We start from the raw sequence: 21038 nt of genomic DNA, 5'->3' as shown, positions 1-21038 counted from the left end.
ACACTAGCACCATTACCTCCACACACTTTTACAGAGTTCCGAAATACTACTCCTGCTAATATTTCATATTTAATACTTTTACTACTCCTGTACTTAAAAAAATACATACACCTTTAAAAATAGCACATTTTGGTGATTTTTAATTATCTGAAAATTTTTTTGCATGTGTAGCCGAGTCCAGAATCTGTTAAACTCTTGTATTGTTGAAGACTTTTCACAAGGAAAAAGTCTTTTAACTTTTAACCAGGAGAGAAAAGCTTTCCAAAAAACCTCCCCCAGGAAATTTTCACTTATATCTCAAAGGATGGAATTGGGTCATATTGTTATCCCTAGATGTAAAGGAAGCTGGAAAATCAAGGATTTGACTTTCTAACCTTTGTATGAGAAACAGCCAGGGAGGAAAGGGTATAAATGACTTTTGTGTCTGCCCCAGTATACACATGGACCATGGTCTAACACACAACCCTGAGCAGTTATTTATAAAATAAAGGGATATCTGTAGATCACAAATGTCCATCATGCTATGACATCTTCAAAATGTGAAAGATCACTTGAGAAAAACTCTTTACAGTGTTTTCAGATTGCTTAAAAGATACATGTCTCTTATTTTGAGACTCTGTGAGATAGAGTGAATTATTTTTCTTTTCTCTTTTGCCTCTAAGAACAGCGGGGCTTAGTAAAGTTAAATGGCCAAGTGGCAAGCCACATAGAAAAGAAAGAACTGAAAACCAGGTCACATGGTATTCAGTCCAGCCCTCTTTCTTTTGGAATCTCAAACACTTGTTAAGTCTGCCTCAAGTTTTCAATCTCTTCAATAATAGTTAATAATGAGGCTCAGGCCATTGAAATTGCTTGCCCAGGGGTTGTACAGTTAATACTAAATGCCAGAGCCAGGAGTAAAGCCCAGCTCTACATGACTCCAGAGTCCATGTATGATATCAGCTTCAACCTTTCTCTGCTACAGAATCATCACCATAAATCACATGGTCCTCCTGTGCCCCTACCCCAAAATCATGCAGTAGATCCATAAGGCTGATAGAATAAAGGCTAAATGAATTAGTGTGGTATTCAAGACTCTCCATCACCTGGTCTCAAGCCAATTTTCCAACCAAATGCCCAACCAATCCTGCAACTACCCCTAAACCCCCTCATCCCCCACCTGCCATATACACTTCCTTCAGCTCCATCAGGTAACTCACTATGCCTATGATGGTCAAATGCCATTCCCCTACCCCTTCTCTATGTATTAAAATATGCTCAGCTTAAAAGCCACCTCCTCTTAGAAGCCTCCAAGATAAGTTAGTCTCTATGTTTTTTATGCCCTGGCCTCACTGTTTGTGATTCTCTAGAGAAGAGCTTCTCAAATTTTAATATGCATATGAATCACTAGAGCGTCAAGTTAAAAGGCAGATTGTGATTCAGTAGCTCTGAGTTGGGTCTGAGTCTACATTGCTAATAAGCTCCCATGTAATGTGACACTGCTGCTCTATAGCATGTGTCATATTCTACCTCATAGTTAATATTGGCCATGCCTAGTTCCCCTCGTGATTACAGCCTTCCTGAGGCAAGAACCACAGACCCTCAAACCCTAGTGTGGCACCTGGAACATAAATAAGTGTCTAAAATTGAGTGAAAATTAGAAATAAAACTGCAGAACAATTCATTCTCCCATCCAACTTTTACTCGTCTTCAGATGTAAATAGTTTTATAGTTTGAGACAGGCATAAAAATATATAATAATGAAATTAAAGGTCCATTTTCCAACAATCTGACAACTATTGCTTGAAGTAGACCCTTGACAAATAATGAATGAATGAAAGTGAATGAAACTTAGCTGCCCAGAGCAGGACTCAAATCTTTTAGGTTGAGTCTGATTCCTTGACCAGAAGCCAATGTCATGATGATTTCTTCTTCCCTGCAGGCATCTCCAGCTGCCCTGGCAAAGAGCGTGCTGGCTGAAGTCCCAAACCAAGTTGTGGACTATTACAATGGCAAAGGAATTAAACCAAAATGTTCATCAGAAATGTATGAATCTTCCAGAACACTAGCACCATGAACTCCCCACACAGTTTTACAGAGTTCTGAAATACTATTCCTGCTAATATTTCATATTTAATACTTCTACTACTCCTGTACTTTAAAAAAACAACAACATATACACATTTAAAAATAGCACGTTTTGGTGATTTTTAACTATCTGACAATTTTTTTTGCATGTGTAGCCCTGAGGCCTGGATCTGTTAAACCCTTGTATTGTTAACTTTTTACAAAGAAATACAGATAATAATAACTTACTATTTACATTACAGCATGTCGCCTTGAAATAAAATGGTATCTGTATCCGTTTTTTATACAGGTTTGTTGAAATTTTGCTAAATTTCTTATCTTTACACTCTAAAGCATTTTGAAACATTTACTGAACGTTGATAGACAAAATATACTTGGTTTTATCTGCTATAGGATGAGAGACTTTTTAAAATGGCAGATGCATGGACTGTATTTTGCATGTTTAAAATAAAAAAAGAAAAACCCACATGGTTTTTGCAGTTGTTATCTCTAATTCCTCCCTGCTGAGAATGGTCTCTCTACTAAAGAAGAGGTTTATTTACTTCTTCTTTCTGAGGTGAGTCTTTTTGAGGTAAGTCTGGGTCATCTAGCCCAGCACCTCTCATACTTCATACTGTGTACACAAATCACCTGAGAGTCTTATTAAAATTCAGATTGTGATACATAGGTCTGTGTGGGACCCAAGATTCTGCATCTTTAACTAGGTCCCAGGTGATGCTAATGCAGTCCCTGGACTATACCAAGAGGAGTGAGGATCTAGACTTTAGGGTGTCATGATGGAGACCATCAAAAATAGCGTGGCTTCTAGTCTGCTTGAGAATGGCACCTCTTCCTGACAGTAGCACAAAAGTCCTGCCTGTCTCCAGAGGTGACAGTAGAAAGTAATGAGACTGATTCCAGAAGCTGCACACCTCAAATCAGTCTCGCTGCTTTATACTCACACCTCTTCCTTAGATAAGACTAGAAAGTGCTCCTCCTGGCCAGTCCTTGCCCTCTTAAAAGTGGCATCACACACCACTGCATGGATGGTGTCAATCCCTAGAAGTGACCTCAGAGCGTCTTCACTGGAACCACAACAATAGAAACTTACACATGGCAAATGGCTATGCAGTACAGCTCCCGATATCTGGTCCACTAAGTTGACCTTTGAGCTTAGTGTGGGAATTTCTTGCCTCCTTTCTATCACTTCTGAGAACAAATTCTATAAGCAGAAATGCCTGGAATTATTGTCTGGGGTCGAGGTGTTTTGTTTCAATATAAGCTGGCCAGTCTGGAACCAAAAGGACGAATGTTTAACTTGTATAATCTTCTTGCAGGGAAACAGGCAAGTGTTTTTGCAAGCATAAAAGGCACAAAGTGGAGTTTATTTTTGGTCAGAGAGATGAAGAAGTAAATCACAAGGCAAAATTTGTTGTTTGTTTGAAGAGGGGAGCAGTATTAACAAGCAAATAAAATGCCTTGTATGATTTCCAGAGTTATAATTATAGATCCTAATCTTGCAAATACATGTCACCAAATGCACAACATTTTGGGAATGATGGTAAAATTGTATGACTGAAAAAATCATAAATATTTAAGCTATATTGTTTTATTAATAAATTGGGTACTTACAGAATTCTTCTAAGAGTTGTGGTCTTGTTTCTCTTTTCAAGGCAATTTCCTAACAATAATTTATTTCATGTAGGCAATGTGGCCTCAGAGTAGAAGTAGCTCTTTCACAGTCCAATGGAAACATGGATCACTGCTTCTAATAAACAAGAAATTAAAATATTTAGGTGCAATATTACAGAAATATCTGGTGATTATATCTAACCCCAAACCAAGACATGAACTTACATGTCTATATACCTGGAACACAGTAAACACTCAATAGACATTTAATAAATACAGAGATGACTAATAAAATAAATAAATGAATGAATAGTCTTGTTAATATGCCTTATGATCAATCTTTAATCCACTGTAGATTTCACAGGTAGGTTAAGTGTTTGTGTCTATCAATTAAATGATGCACCCTGTCATTCACAAAGATCTGTTAGGATCTCTACACTCATGTCAGGATTCCTGGAGTCTGTGAGATGGGGCAGAGAGGACAGAGTGCAGTTGGCCTGGCAGAACCTTAAGGCAGTTTACTTTCCTTTTCACAGTCAGACTCAAGTTCATCTCAAAAGAACAATAAAAATAATATCTATGAATTATTGAAGGGTGTCTTAGTCAGATCAAGTTGCTATAACAAAATACCATAAACTGGGTAGCTTAAACAACAGAAATTTACTTCTCACAGTTCTGAAGTCTGGAAAGTCAAAGATCAAAGTACAAGTCAATTTGGCTCCTGGTGAGAGCTCACCTCTGGCTTGCAGACAGCCACCTTCTTACTATGTCCTATCATGATAGAGAGAGAGAGCTAGCTTTCTGGTCTCTTCTTATAAGGGCACTAATCTCATCACAAGGATCCCACCCTCATGACCTCATCTAAGCCTAATTATCTTCAAAAGTCCCCACCTCTTCATACCATCACATTGAGGGGTAGGGCTTCATATATGAATTTTGGAGGGACACTAATATTCAGTTCATAACAAAAGGTTACTGTGTGCCAGGCACTGTTCTAAGTGCTTGTAATGTACTATCTCATTTAATCCTCCCAACATCCTCGTGAGATCGGTAGTATTAATAGCCTTACTTTGCAGATGAGGAAACTGAGACACAGAGAGATTAGATAGCTTGCCAGGATAGCACAGCTATGGAAGTTCAGAGCCAGGATTTAAATATGGATACTCTGGCTCCTAAACCCAAACTCATTGTATAATCCCCATTTCGGCTATCCTTCTTGCACTATACTCATTCATTTGCCATATCAAGCAGCAGATTATTAGGAAATTTGAGAGAAATTAGCCTTAAAATATCCTTTGCTCCCAAATTCAGAAAGATCTGTCTCATCTGATGATCTCAGATTGTTGTTTTGGGCACTTGGTGTCTCGTGATGTACAACATCCCTCCCTGAAAGCAATAGAAAATTCTCAAGCCACAACCAGGTCTCCCCAACTTCTTGCCATCAAGGAGACCATTTAGGTTGGACATTACAAATACAGATGCTTCCAAGAGCTGCGCAAGCCATAGGAATAACTAAGAAAAAAACAGGTTTTAACAGAGGGACATAAAGAGTAAAGTAAGAAGAATGGAGGGAAACTGGAACGCATGTGTCCAGAAGGCAGCTGCTACCCAGGTCCAGGGGCCATGCAAGAATTTGGACCTAATGCAGCCAGCCCATCCAGTTTTTTAAGAAAACTGAAAAACATGGTATTTCACATAAAACCTACTGATCTATAAATATTGAAAGCTCATTTAAAATTCAGTAACTGTTTAAAAAGACAAGAGCTGGCTGGGTGCCGTGGTTCACACCTGTAATCCCAGCAGTTTGGGAGGCCGAGGCAGGCGGATCACCTGAGGTCAGGAGGTCGAGACCAGCCTGGCCAACATGGTGAAACCACATCTCTACTAAAATACAAAAGTTAGCCGGGTGCGGTGGTGCATGCCTGTAATCCCAGCTCCCCAGGGGGTTGAGGCAGGAGAACCGCTTGAACCTGAGGCAGAGGTAGCAGTGAGCCGAGATCGCACTACTGCACTCCAGCCTGGGTGACAGGGCAGGGCAAGACTCAGTCTAAAAAAAAAAATTGCAAGAACCAATCTGTGCAAGTCAAATGAAAACTACCTCTGGGCTTATGTTTGCTCTGTGTGCAAATTTGGAACCACTGAGTTATATCTGTGTATGGCCTGCTCTCCACTGGGTCTCAATAGATAATATACACACTTTAAAATTCTTGAAGACCCTAAAGAGGCTTTATTTCTGTGGTTTATATTTATTAACATTTGCTATATTAGGAATTGAAACTGGAAATGGAATATATTTATTAATTTATTTAAATAGCAATAATAGACCCATTACATGATAACATAAATAAAATACTTTCATAACAAACTATACTTTCAAAACCAAAAAATAGTCAGTGAGAAGTGCAGCATTGCTTTATAATTTTTCAAATCTTTAGTGCCTTGTTTAATAAAAGATTGCCAGATTCTTATATCTGCTTCTGTATTCAATGTGTTGTGAAATGATGTTTTGGTTAAAGTACAATGTTGAAAACCTGGCCTCACGTGGATATGTAGTTGGAAAGAGGAGAGCTATTTTTAGCTTTTTCAGGTAATTGTCCTTCTTTTTACCACATCCAAACTCAACAAGTGGTAGTTTTTTAAAGGTTAGTTGCAATGTAGAATATGAAATCATATCAATAAAATTGTCCTAGCATTTTCAATGGTTCTTTTACCCATGCACTATTTTGTAGCATCACGTACTGGGCATTCAGAAAATATTGATCCACTCAGCTATTTAGATGTTCCAAATGCTTGCACAGTTTATTTTATAATATCAAAAAACCCTGCATTTTCTATTGCTGTACAATATCACTGCTGATCTCACCAGACAGTCTTTAAGTATGGAGAACTTGTCAAATTATGGTGGCAGGTTCAGGCTTTCCAAAACTCTAATCTTTGTTAGGAAGCTCAAATGTTATCATTGCCAACAAATACTGTCAGTTGTTTTTCTTGAAGTGACAGGCTCACTTCAATCATTTTTAAGAAAATATCTCCCAAGTCTGAATAGCTCTGGCTTATCTGTCAGTCATTTTACAAGTAAAAATGATGTTCTATGAGGAAAAAAAGCAGCTAGATCAGCTCCAAACACAATGGCATGTATGCGTTTCCTTGAGGCAACCATTTTAGGTTAAAATGCAGCAAAAGTACTTTCTGGTGCTTTGCAATTTGTCTCCCAGCATTTGAAAAACATGAACTCACGGGTCAAAATTTAATAAAAATAATAATTTTCCTACTGCACCAGGAACAGTGTTAAGTAAAACTGTATGTTTTTTCTTCAAGTGTGTGATGATGGTGAAAAATACAGGGAACACTAGTACCGTGTGGTGCCACTTTCTTGATGTGAGCTAAAGCCCCAACAGTTTTACCCACCATCGCTTTTGCACCATTGATGCCAGTGTCAATATAGAGAAAAAGGTGAAAAACATTTTAATGTTATTATGAAAATAGTTTTTACCTCAGAGACCCCCTGAAAGAGTCTCAGGGACCTCACTCTGAGAACTGCTTTTTATAGCCTACTTGCCAAAGTTGTATTTGTTTGCTATTTCTGCATAACACATCTACAAACTTAGTGTGTAAAAACAACACACATTGATAATCTCACTGTTTCTATAGGTCAGAAATCCAAGAAGACTCAGGTGCATCCTCTGCTTAAAGTCTCATAAGGCTGAAATCAAGGTGTCAGTAGGGCTGTGTTCCTTACTAGATGCTCTGGAAAGAATCTGCTTCCAAGCTCACTCGGGTTGTTGGTTGCAGTTGCAGAAATGAAGTCCCTGTTTTCTTGCTGGCTATCAGCTGGGCAAGAAAGTAGAGGGGAGGGCAGTGTCAGGGATGGTGGGGTGGGGGCAGACACAATCTTTACTCTGAAGGGCTTCTCACATTCCCTCTCACGCTCTCCATGGGGCCCCCTCCAGCACTGATGTGTCCTTCTCAAACATTGACTCTAACTTCTTTTTCTGCTGTATTTCACTGACTCCAGCCAAAGAAAGTTTTCCGCTTTTAAGGGTTTATGATTAGATTGGCCCACCCAGACAATCCAAGATCCTAAGCTCTGTAACCATAATTATATCATTCAAGTCATAAACCCATAAACAGAACATGTTTATGGGTTCCAGGGACTAGGGCTTGGACTTATTTGGGGGGCCATTCTGCCTACCACAAAAGAAATGCAAAATATTACTAGATGATTCTTAGAGTAAATGTGGGTTGTTCAAGAATCGTAAAAAGGCTTCCCATGGTAATAGAAGAAAAATACAGACCAAGTCAAGGAGTGGTGTTAAAAAATACTGCTGATTCTAGACCTTGCCTAGGAGAGGTTATTCTAAATCTGCTTGAATACCTCCCGTTTTTTAGTCTACCCCACTTGATAAGCACCAACCTTGCACTAGGCTTGGGGTGAGAACTAGGGGGATGGGAGTTAAAGTGAGAGAGGCAGAGATAAAAACATTTGGTCCCTGCTCCTGGAGGAGCTCACAGCCTAGAGCTGCCCTCTGACTCTAGGACTTTGGGATCCCATTAGACATATTATATATGCCTTAACACTTAAGACATTTACTATTTGTGGACTTTCTCACGAAGATGTTCTCAAACATTGAAAGTAGAGTAGTGGTGTAGGAAGAGAGGTAAGGACACAGGTGAGAAGAACAATCAAGCCAGTCAACCATGTTTATCATCATCCCCTTCCTTGCCCTCCACATGAAATAGACAATCAAATCCCTCCTTAAAAAACTTCTACTCTCTAATCCTGTCTTGACTCAGTGCCTTCCTCTTGAGCATGGTATGTGAAAATACCTGGTGTTTTCAAGCCAAAACAATATGAATTCAAATCCAATCTCTGCTATTTAAGAGTGGGATGGTATCTCTGAGCCTCAACTTCCTCATCTGTAGAAGAGGGAGAATGATTCCTACTTTGACAAATTGCTGCGATTTCAGATAATGTATGCAAGCACCTTAGAACAATGTCTGGAGGTTGTATTCCCTGAAAAGCAAACTCTAAGATCAAGATTAGAATGCAGATAGACTATTAAGGGAGTATTATCAGGATCATGAACGGCAGAAGGAAAGAAAAGGAAGTGGCACTCTGATCCCATAAGAAGCTTTGAAGGGGCAGCCCTTTGAAGTGATCCCAAGCTGGGGAAAAGGGGCCTGGCCTTTATACCCCATCATAGATAAGCCAGCAGATACCTCAAAAGAAGGGTTGGTTTTGGTCAAAGCATCTCTTTTCAACTAAGGAAATTTCAGAAAAGTTGAGCCTCTGGGTCTCAGCAACTGGAAGAATAAATTCTCAAGCCTGAATGGGGAGATCTGGGTTGCAAAACACAACATCTATGACACCTGGCATTTGCCACACTACTCGGTATATTGTGACATTTGCTATTATTACTGCCATCATTTTTTCGTTATTAATTTTTAAAATTTTTATTTATTTTTTGAGACACAGTTACACTCTTGTTGCCCAGGCTGGAGTGCAGTGGCGCAATCTCGGCTCACTACAACCTCTGCCTCCCAGGTTCAAGCAATTCTCTTGCCTCAGCCTCCTTAGCTGAGATTACAGGCATGCCCGGCTAATTTTGTATTTTTAGTAGAGACTGGGTGTCACCATGGTCAGGCTAGTCTCAAACTCCTGACCTCAAGTAATCCACCCACCTCAGACTCCCAAAGTGCTGGGATTACAGGCGTAAGCCACCACACCCGGTTTTTATTATTATATTATTTTGTTGAGACACAGTCTCACTCTATCGCCCAGGCTGGAGTGCAGTGACATGATCTCAGCTCACTGCAATCTCTGCCTCCCAGGTTCAAGCGATTCTCATGCCTCAATCTCCCGAGTAGCTGGGATTACAGGCACCTGCCACCGCACCCGGCTAATTTATGTATTTTTTTAGTGGAGACGGGGTTTCACCGCGTTGGCCAGGCTGGTCTCAAACTCCTGACCTCAGGTGATCCACCTGCCTCGGCCTCCCAAAGTGCTGGGATTACAGGTGTGAGCCACCGTGCCCGACCCCGGCTAATTATTTTCAATTTTTGTAGAGATGGGGTCTTACTATGTTGTCCAGGCTGGTCTTGAACTCCTGGCCTCAAACAATTCTCCTGCCTCGGCCTCCAAAAGTGCTGGGATTACAGGCATGAGCCACCTCGTCCGGCCTCTCCCTGAGTAACTTCAGTCACTGGTTTCACGCTCACAGTATTAGCGTACCCAGTCGTTGACGCCAGGCATAGCGTCCACACTCATGGCTGCAGTCCTAGCATACAGCAAGGGCTCACCACAGAACGAACGCAGCGGAGCTGGGAGAATACCGGAGGTCTGAGAGGAACCTAAGAAGTTGCCGCCCCTCCTCTATCACATGACAGTCAGGTAAAGTGAGGCCGGGAGAGAGAGGCTTCAGCGGCTCACCCAGCCCCCGTGGGCCTGGATCCAGGGCGTGAGGCTGTGCGCGTGCTCCACGCTGAGTCCGGCCCGGGTGTCCCCCAGCTCGGCCACGCGCCGGCTCAGCTCCATGGCCAGGGCCAGGGGCTCCTGGGAAGGAGGCGGGGGCCCGGGGCATGCTCGGCTTGGGCGAGAGCTGTCCTCCCGGCTACAGAACAGCTCCACCAGGCGGGCAAAAGAGCCGGAGGCCAGGCCGATCCGCTTGCTGCGCAGGGCGGGGTCCGAGGCCAGCAGGGCTAGGCGGAGATTTCAGTTGCTCTTGCTGTTCCAGCCGCTGGGCCACCAAGGCATAGAAGTCTGGAGTAGCTGGGCCAGGCTCTGAACCATAGCAGGGGCGGATGGGCAGAGAGCAAGGCCGAGGGGACTCAGAAGGGGCTGCTCCTCGCCCCAGGGAGCAGGGAAGACATCTTCGAAGGCGGCTCAGGAAGTCTGTTGGCTCTTCCTGGGCAGGGCTTCTAGGTGGATTTGGAACAGGAGACCCAGCAGTCTCACCACGCCTAAGGAAGGCAGCTAGGACCCTCAGCGTGTCTTCCCGGAGCCCCAGCTCTTCAGAGCCTGCCATGGAGGCACCTGATCCGGGGCCCCACTGCCGCCTCCTCCACTCAACTTGCCATCTCCTCCACTCAACTCCTACTGTCATCATTTTTACACTTCTTTGTATAGCCACTGCTCCTGACTTATTCTAACCTTATCCCCTCTTGTCTAGAATGTAAAAGATTTTCCTAACTGGTTTCTGTAATCCGTATTACCTTCATCCAATCTGCTCTCCATACTGCTGCCACAGTGGTAGTTAGGAAATAAATCTAAGCATCTCATTGCCCTGCCTAAAATTCTTTAGTGGTTCCCCACCAACTTCAGAATGAAATCCTAATTTTTGAATATGACCTTGAACATAACATGCATCTGACTTTCATCCTGATCCTTGCACACTTTTTCTGCCCACTTTTAGCCACCCCACCCCACCCTACACTGCTAACAAACTCTTCACATTGGTTTGTTGTTTCCCCTATCCCACCCCTTCACCCAGTTAATGTCTACTTATCTTGGGAGACTCAGCTCACATGTCAACTCCTCTCAGAAGCCCTCCTAGGCCTGGCACGGTGGCTCATGCCTGTAATCCCAGCACTTTGGGAGGCCAAGGTGGGCAGATCACCTGAGGTCAGGAGTTAGAAACCAACCTGGCCAACATGATGAAACCCCATTTCTACTAAAAATACAAAAATTAGCCAAGCATGGTAGTGCACACCTGTAATCCTAGCTACTCGGGAGGCTGAGGTGGGAGAATCGCTTGAACCTGGGAGGCAGACGTTGCAGTGAGCCAAAATCGTGCCACTGCACTCCAGGCTGGGTGACAGAGCGAGACTCCGTCTCGAAAAAAAAAAAAAAAGAAAAGAAAAAAAGCCCTCTTCCCTACCCTAGATTAAACTAAATATTTACCTTGTGGATTCCCTTTTTACCTGTGCATACCTCTGTCAGAACTTTTCTCCCCACCTAGTACCTCAGTTTCTCCCAGAGAACAGAGCCCTGTCTTACCTTTAAACTGAGACCCTATTTAGTGCCCAATATGTGATTACAGCATGCAGAAATAAATCTGTAAGAGAAGTCATCCTTCTGGTGGGAGGGGAACCACTTACAATAGACCCTCAGTGCAGTTTTTTAGGAAATATAGCTGGCCCAGCACTTTGGGAGGCCGAAAAGATCGAGGCCACCCTGGCAACATGGTGAAACCCCATCTCTACTAAAAATATAAAAATTAGCTGGATGTGGTAGTGGGCGCCTGTAGTCCCAGCTACTTGGGAGGCTGAGGCAGGAGAATCACCTGAACCTGGGAGGTGGAGGTTGCAGTGAGCCGAGAGATCACACCACTGCACTCCAGCCTGGCAACAGAGTGAGACTGTCTCAAAAAAAAAAAAAAGAAAGAAAGAAATATAGCTGGTAAGCACAAATCAAATTCTGGTGCATTAACTGTTATTACACCAAAATTCTCAGTTTAGCACCAAGATTTTGAGGCAAACATTATTAAGTACAACAAGCTTATAATACAAGAAAATGTGACCAGTTTCCCAAGGTTTATGCAATGCAATTATGTAATTCAGATGTCCCCCAAGTTTCTCCAGCCTTCCAACAAAATATCCCGACAGCAATGTTATCATCCTATTGGGGTATTTTGTTGGAGCTAGATAGAGGTGGTGGCTCACAACATTTTGAATTTACTGTCACTAAATTTTCCACTTTAAAATGACTAATTTTATGTTATATAGGTTATGTTATGTGAATTTCACGTCAACTTAAATAACACACAATAAAATGTTGTAATACCCCAGTTTATTAGATTAGCATGCCACCCAGTCACTCACCTGGGTCCCCTCCCAACCCATCCTCACCTCTCACTTTGGATGTGGCTCCAGGTTCCTCTGCTAATTATCTCCTGCCCTTGTATCACATTAACAGATTTCTAGGTGGCTGCATTTTTCTTTAAATCATACCCCACACCCACCACCCCTGATACCACCATGGACACATTTTCCTTGCTTAATCCTCCAAAGTGCAACCAAGAACAGAAAGTAGTGTTTAACAAAGCTTTCCCGAAAACTTGTAGTGAACAAAGGAAATTATGATGCAAAAGAGATAAACATAAAACTGAATCCTGTGTTTGCTGTAAGAAGTCATGGGCTATAAAATACATTGTTAATTTAATAACTCAGGAGAAAAGAAAAATCTCATTAAACATTTACAAAGGTTTGATTTTAAAAATTTCATAGTTGCCAATAATAAGACAAATTTATCCCTGCAATTCCATTATCCTTTCTTCTTCAGTGTCAAAATGCATCTAAGCCTTCTTCATATTGCTAATTTAAAGGTTCTCCTGCCATTTGCAGTTATACAGAGCATCACAAAGAAATGTTGGTATTCATAACTGTGTGTGGGATCCTGACCTTTTTGGGTCTTTAGTATGTATAATGTAATAATCAAGTTTACTCAGAAACATTGAAGTTTTGTAGGCATTTCTTATTTTATTAAATGTACAGTGTTTTCTAATTTTAAAACCCCAGTGTAAATTCATAAAGGTGCATCAGGCTGCCATTCCATTCCTGTTTGTGACTCCTGAGAACATTGCAGGATTCTAAAACTCCAGCCTTGTTGATGGAACAAAAAATGCTTTTTCCTAAAAAGTAAATATGGCTTCAAGCTCTGAAATAATTTCTCTAGTGTTGCCCAGGAATTTATGAGGGAAAAAATAGATTCAAAAATATAATGGTATCTTATACTATACAATGTTCTTTTAGGTATATAGAACATACATGCATATATATAACATATATATTATATATATATGTTATATATATATTCACTTTTACAAAATTTGAAAGCACGCCTGAGTTTGGCAGGGCTTACTCTAAGGTGGGCAGACACCGCTTCCCCATTAATGTTCCCATCCTGATAGCCAGAGTAGTTTCTAAGACAAGAATTTCTTTTACTGGTGATGAACAGTTTTGGTATATTTCAAGAGGAAGATTTTTTTCTTCACTCTTGCATATTGAATCATTTTTCCAAGTAACGTAAAAATGCGAAAAAGGACTTGCCTGCATTCATTAACAACCCAGAGGTAATCCTTGGCAATGCAATGCTGGGATCCACTGGGATTGCAATCCCTGCATCATGGAAAGCAATCAGAGCCCCAAATGTCAAACCCAGGTGGAATGGAGTGTGGGATATTAAAAATATCTATACCCACAGGAACTGAATTAGACTGAGAAAATAATTTCATAATCTAAACTAATTCATTTAGAATTTATTAAGCAAATGAATTGAAAGTGACTAAAAATATCATTAAATTATAGCCACAGCTCAGAAATTACCATCCTATTCTGTCTATGTTTTGTTTTTAGTATCTTTAGGATCAAAATGAGCTTACCTGAGCTGCCCCACATGAGCTGCCTCACCTGTAGGATTTAGTCTTTATTTTTTTCCTGCAGATCTCAGCCCATCCTAGAAAGTACATTTGTCTATTCTAGCAAGAATGGATAACAAGCTGTTCTGATACTCCAAAAGAAGGCAGAATCATTATGACTATGACCAAGAATTTTGGTGCCAGGCAGAAACAGATTCCCCAGAGAATGTGTAAATTTAGTTAACCTCTCTGGCCTTCAGGTTTCTTATTTGTAAAATGAAGACAATATTATCTACCTCTTAAGAGTTCTTGTGAGTACTTAAGAAGATAATATCTTTAAAGTGTTTTATCAATGTATGGCACATCATAAAGGTGTCTGTAAGTCATTATTTATAGCATAATGGGCAAGTTGTACAGCCTAGAAGGCAAAAGCCTGGCAATACATAAATAAATAAAGCAAGCTGAAAAAATGCAAAAACCTATAGCATTTCATGGCCCTCAATATAGTGACTAGCTCATTGATAAATGTTTGACCTGAGCCAGGCCAAATAATTCAAACCTAGGACTTTTGGGCTTGGATTATTTTGCTGGAGCTCTTAGGAGAATAGAACTCCTTTGGTGTTACTACACTGTGAGAATAGGAATCTGAGTGTGCAGGAGGCCATCCTGCCACCTCATGGAAATGAGGCCAAAACAGAAGAAAGCAGAACATAAGAGATAAAATTGAAAAAAGAACAAGATAGCATCCTGATGACCTCAGTTGGGCTCTGGATCCAGCATTGCCTAAAGTGAGATCTACCATTGAAATTTTCAGCCACAAACGCCTATGAATTTTCTTTTCATTTAATTCAGTTGAAGTTGGACTTTTGTTTCTTGCAATTAAAGATTTCTGACTAATATAGCTTGGCTTTTGGCAGAGAGAAATATAGTGGGGCAGAGGTAGACAGAGGCAGTGCTGCACGGCCATTCCTCCTCTACCCCACCAGCCACAAAGGGAACTCATTCCCATGACCTCCTTTCTGGTCCTTGAACCCTTATGGCAAAAAGGAGTATCTAAATTAATATGATGATATTGCTAATCTAATATTTTATTCTAAGCATTCTGCCCTAGAACCTTGGAGAACAGGTTCATCTTTGATTTCCCCATGGGACTAAGCACATACCTAGCAGATAGCATGTAGACAGCAGATGCACATAGGATTTGGAACACAGAGGTGCTTGGATATTTGTTGAAGAAGGCAAAAATATTGCCCAATCACCAACCTCTACTTCACTTTCTTACATGAGATGGAAAAGAGACAGAGGCGATTCAATTTGCTGTAGCCTAGATCAAATCATTTGAGTTGCCACTGCAGAGAAAAGGCAAAAGGACAGACCATTATAGTGTCCTCCTCTCCTCCATCTCTGGGAAACCCACTGTGTGCCTTCCCAATATTTTCTATTGACCGCTCCTTACTATTTCCCTGGTGTGCATTATATAATGGCTCCTTATATATTTTATTTCAGGATTTGGAATAAGATGATTCGCACTTATATGCATAATACAATGCGGCGAGTAAAAAAAAAATCTCATATTCCTAGAAGCAGGAAGGACACAGTGACTATGGTGTTTTCTAAGTTTGCTGGAAGTTTGATGGGGGGAACTGAGGGTTTGAGGGAGAATGGCTTCTTGTCCCCCATGCTGGCTTCATTTTCTTCCTCAGAAGACCACTGTGCTTTAAAGCCCGAGAAAGTACCCACTGCAACCAGCACCTTTTTTCTGCTTGAGACCTCCCATGTGCCCATTGTTGGGACATTCACCTGTACTCATGGGAGAAAGTGTCCAGTTTAGATGACGAAGACTATTTCCCTTAGAACCAATGTTGATATATTTTATTTTCTTCTCTGACCAAGTCACAGGCTTCTTTTTGCCAAGGACTTGCCTACTCATAATGACATTTTACATGTGAACATTTCCAATCTAATTGATGTTTCATTTTTTAAATTATTTTCCCCTTCCTTTCTGGCCATAACTTAAGCAAGGAGACATTTTATAAAGAATTCTGCTTTCAGTCTCCCAAAACAGCAAGCTCAAAGGCCGAAGATCACATGAAGTGGAAATAATAAGAACGTGAATTAGGAGACCTTGGGTCTAAACCAGGTTGTACTAGGTAAATGGCTTCACGAGGGATGTTTCTAGATATGTTGTCTTGGACAACTTACCTAACCTCTCCAACCACTGTACTTTCCTCATAGATTGTTGTGGGAGTGAAATGAAATAATATTTGAAAAACATTTAGCATAACACCAGACACTACATAAATAAATTCAAAAGTAAATTTATTATTGGTGATTTTATTACTGCTATTATTACTGTCATGGTATAACAGGAGTTCTTTTGCCAAAGAACACACATTCTCTCAAACAAATTATCATTCCCATCATGATGAACTCACTTGAAGGAACTTGTTTTCTTTTAAAGTCAAGTCTGCAGACACACCTGGCATTCTCTGCAATGCTCCTGGACTGGGGATTGTGAACTTCAAGGAGGAAGAAAGAGATGGAAGGATGACAGGCAAGTGCACCTTGTCCAGAAAGGAGTCATGGCTTCCTGGTGCAGTTAATGATGATGATGCTGCTGACGATGTTTTTAAACAGCGAAAACACTACTTTTGCATATGTTGTATTTCCATAGTAGTAAAAGGAAGCCAGCAAACGTGAAGATAAAGGACACTAGAGGCCAAAAGAATGACGACAGGGTCTCCTAACATCTTCTTAGGAGTCTTGCATGATTACATCAAGATGAATTATTCATGCTAAAAACATCAATGAGAAAGTTAGAAAAGGATGTATGGAGATTTTTTTATAATGATTATAATACCTAACAGAAAGTGAATATAAATATTATTATTAACAATTGTAGTCAGCATTATTTTAGTTCTTACTATGTGCCAGGTACTGTGTTGAGCACTTTATATACATTATTTCCTTTAATCTGTACTGTTACCTTGTGAAGGAAGTATTTTTTATCATACTTTAAAGATGAGGATGCTCAGAGAAACTGAGAAACTAAGTGATTCCCCGAGATGCATAGAAATAGTGACAAAAATAGGATTTAGGATTTGAACCAAGACCTGACATTTTTAAAAAAAAAAAAGCTCTTGGCTATTATATGAGTATATCAATATTAAGCCCTCTGCTTCTGCTAACGTTGCTGGTGGAGGAGGCAGAAGCATGCCGATGGGCAAGACACAAACTCTTCCTTTTGCCAGATGTTTGGTAACCCAAGTTCAGGCCTTTTCACCCAAGTCATAGTTCTGGGGTTGCCTCTACTCCTGCTGGTATGGTAATTCTGGCTACTTTCTCAGTATTTCATACCAGATTTCCACATATTTTTGAGTTTTTTGTTATTGAAGTATAATTCACATACCATGAAAGTCACCCTTTCAACATGAACAGGTCAGTTGTTAGTATATGCACAAAGTACACGCATCTGCAACCATCACTTCTAAGACTTCCAAGTGTTTCTGGAGCTCTTATTATAAATACGGGGTTCCTGCAAAGGCCAAACAACCATATCCTACGACTCTGCCTTTACAGAGTTTGCAATTTAATTGAGAAGCCATGATTTAGAAGCTTGAGGCTTCTCACTACTTATAATAAAAGAGAATTATACCATGCAAGAATATAAATATATATATTATACACACATACACACACACACACCACAATAATTGCTAAGAAAAGAGGGGAGCTAACAGCCAGGGCTATTGATTATGAGAAAGTCTTCATGGAGGGGGCAGGCCTAAGGCAGGCCTTGCAGATGAGGGAGAATTGGAGAGGTGGTGTGAGCAAGGAGGGACATCAGATGCAAGGCTAAATGGTTCAAGTGTTAAACTCTTGCCAAGCATAACTGTTTGCCCTACTGAGAGACTGGCTGAGACTTTAATAGGAAATAAAAAAGAGATTAGATGAAGCACAGTGATTTCACCCAGAAAGCACCTGGTCTATTTCAAGGTAATTTATATAATTGTGACCAGAAGCTCGTCTCAGAAACTCAGGTGTGTTGCTCATTCGCTTCAGCGGGATGCGTGCTTTGTGAAGCAAGGATACATTTGGACCTAGGTTGGAAATTCCCACTCTAAAAAGCCATTTTGTTCCATTTTGAAATAAAGGGACAGTGAAAGCCGTGCCCCACGATGCTTCATGGTTACTAAAACTGCAAAGGCATTTATTTCTGCCTGGGCATAAAGAATTATTTTAAGCATCATTTCCCGGGTTCCTTGGTTACTAAGGGAATCCTGTCTCGTCTCAGCTCAGCGGCACAGATGGGTAAGTTGCCATGACGATCCTGAAAGGCCTGGTTGGAGTCTAATACCACAAACGGAGGGACCACTGTCACCGCGTGACCCCTGAAAGCTAGCAGTGCCCTTTCTCCCCCTTGCAGCTTGTCCATTCCTCCTACTGGACCCACATCAGCTGCCCAGTCCTTGCCACTGGGGGTCACAGGCACAGTGGAAAGGGAGCTCAATGTCAGCGGCTCACCCTGTTTGATGGTAAATCTCCCCTTCGGTCCCAGACTGTGCTTTGACGCTGGATCATAGTCAAGTCCCCATATCCTTTTAGGCATATACAATTCTTCAAGCCTGGCCTTTGAAGGGAGGACACACTAGTTTTTTATCCAAAAGCTACACTGGGTAGCACAAGAAAATATGGAATAAAGCTTATTTTTTCTCCTGTAAGCCAGACAGACATAGCCTGAAGCTTTTTCACAAGGTAAAAACACCCCACACAATAATTGCTAAGAAACGGGGGAGCTAACAGCCAGGGCTATTGATTATGAGAAAGTCCTCATGGAGGGGGCAGGCCTAAGGCAGGCCTTGCAGATGAGGGAGAATTGGAGAGGTGGTGTGAGAAGGAGGGACATCAGATGCAAGGAACTGTCAGGCTAAATGGTTCAAGTGTTAAACTCTTGATAGTCAGAATTGGTCAATCCCTGCAACTACCTAGATGCAACTTCATTATTTCACATGGACATATGCATGGTGCTTGTGGTTCTAAAGATGGCTGCAACAATCTTCCATCCACGTGTTCTTCTTACAATGTGGCTTTGCCATGTTCACATTCAGGGGTGGGTCTGTGTTTCTTCCCCTTAAATATGGGCCAGCTTGTGACTGAAGTCAAGTGATACTACGTGACTCTCAAGGCTAGGTCACACCAAAGGAAATCTGGTTCTCTTGGCTAGCTTGCCCTGGGAACCCAAACACCAAATTTTGTACATACATCTCTGCTTTGGCATTTACCTCCTCCTGTTTACCTCCTTTGTCTTTTCTGCTACACTGTGAGTTCCTCGAAGACTGAGATTTTTGTCTTGATGCTCTAGAGTAGAAGAAAAATGGGAGACTGATTGGAGATTTTAAAGCCAGACAAACCTAGTTTTGAATTTCCTGTGCTACCTATTAGCTAAGTGTTCAAGTTGCTTACCTTTCTTTCACTCTTGTTGCCCAGGCTGGAGTGCAATGGCACGACCTTGGCTCACTGCAACCTCCACCCCCTGGGTTCAAGCAATTCTCCTGCCTCAGCCTCCCAAGTAGCTGGGATTACAGGTGCCTGCCACCACACTCGGCTAATTTTTGTATTTTTAATAGAGATGGGTTGCTCCATATTGGTCAGGCTGGTCTTGAACTCCTGACCTCAGGTGATTCACCCACCTCAGCCTCCCAAAGTGCTAGGATTACAGGTGTAAGCCACCGCACCTGGCCAAGTTGCTTACTCTTTAACTGACATGCACTCACATATGTAAAATAGTGAACATATCTATCATTATTGTCAGGAGAAACTTTGATGGTGTCTATTCTGAGCCAATTACCTGACATATAAAATGCCCAATAAATAACAGGTATTATCATTGTTATTTTATCTTCTACATTGAGTGAAGTGTGATTCAAATTCATTTGATTATTTAAACAATATTTGTCAAGCACCTACTACTAAAAACTGTATATTTCACAGTTGATATGCAATCGAGTATTTTTAATATATGGATGTACAAAATAATGCAACTGATCATTAATTTGGATTTTTAAAGGATATAAGCCTTCTTACCAAAAATTATTTTTTACATTTCAACAGCTTTTGGGGTACTAGTGGTTTATGGTTACATGGATGAACTGTACAGCGGTGAAGTCTGAGATTTTAGTGCATCCTTCCCCTGTGTAGTGTACATTGTAACCAATGTGTAGTTTTTTTAATCCCTCACTGCCAACTCACCTTCTCCCTTGTGAGCCCCTAAAGTCCATTATACCTTCTGTCTGCCTTTATGTACCCATAGCTTAGTTCCCACTTATAATTAAGAACATACAGTATTTGGTTTTCCACCCCTGGGTTACTTCACTTAGAATTATGATCTACAGCTCCATCCAAGTTTCTGCAAAAGACATTATTAAATTCTTTTTTAAATGTCTGAGTAGTATTCCATGGTGCATATATACCAAATTTTCTTTATCCATTCATTGGTTGATAATTGCAATTGTGAATTGTGCCATAATAAACATATGCATGCAGGTGTCTCCTTGATATAATGGCTTCTCTTGGGTAGATACCCACTAGTGGGACTGTTGGATTCAATGGTAAATCTATTTTTAGTTCTTTAGGAATTCTCCATACTGTTTTCCATAGAAGTTATACTAGTTTACCTTCCCACCAGTAGTGTATAAATATTCACTTTTCACCACATCCATGCCAATATGTACTGTTTTTTGACTTTTTAATAATGGCCACTCTGGCTGGGGTATGGAGATATCTGATTGTGGTTTTCATTTGCATTTATCTGATGATTAGTGATGTTAAACATATTTTCATATTTTTTGTTGGCCATTTGTATATCTTGTTTTGATAAATGTCTCTTCATGTCATTTGGTCCCTTTTTAAAATCTTTTTTTATTATACGTTAAGTTCTAGGGTATATGTGCACAACGTGCAGGTTTGTTACATATGTATACATGTGCCATGTTGGTGTACTGCACC

General features: G+C 40.8%; 2 protein-coding genes and 1 pseudogene across 6 annotated transcripts in view; 2 read left to right on the top strand and 1 right to left on the bottom strand.

The window, feature by feature from the left end:
• CPNE4 (copine 4) overlaps window positions 1-3682 on the top strand; it is a 746304-nt gene extending 742622 nt beyond the window's left edge. For all 5 annotated transcript variants that reach the window (XM_055110462.1, XM_055110464.1, XM_055110463.3 and 2 more), the window contains one exon: window positions 1922-3682. In XM_055110462.1, the coding sequence (XP_054966437.1) occupies window positions 1922-2056 (135 nt within the window). In that variant the 3' untranslated portion in view covers window positions 2057-3682. The remainder of the gene's footprint in view (window positions 1-1921) is intronic.
• On the bottom strand, window positions 2144-10808 carry LOC100979680 (bcl-2-like protein 12; annotated as a pseudogene).
• Window positions 9954-21038, top strand: part of MRPL3 (mitochondrial ribosomal protein L3) — a 64897-nt gene continuing 53812 nt past the window's right edge. Inside the window, exon 1 of the mRNA XM_034957402.3 lies at window positions 9954-10069. Coding sequence (XP_034813293.2) covers window positions 10059-10069 — 11 coding nt within the window. The 5' untranslated portion in view covers window positions 9954-10058. The remainder of the gene's footprint in view (window positions 10070-21038) is intronic.

Source organism: Pan paniscus, chromosome 2 (genome assembly GCF_029289425.2).
Source record: "Pan paniscus chromosome 2, NHGRI_mPanPan1-v2.0_pri, whole genome shotgun sequence".
NCBI classification, from domain to species: Eukaryota; Metazoa; Chordata; class Mammalia; order Primates; family Hominidae; genus Pan; species Pan paniscus.
This window is presented reverse-complemented; position numbering and strand designations above follow the sequence as displayed.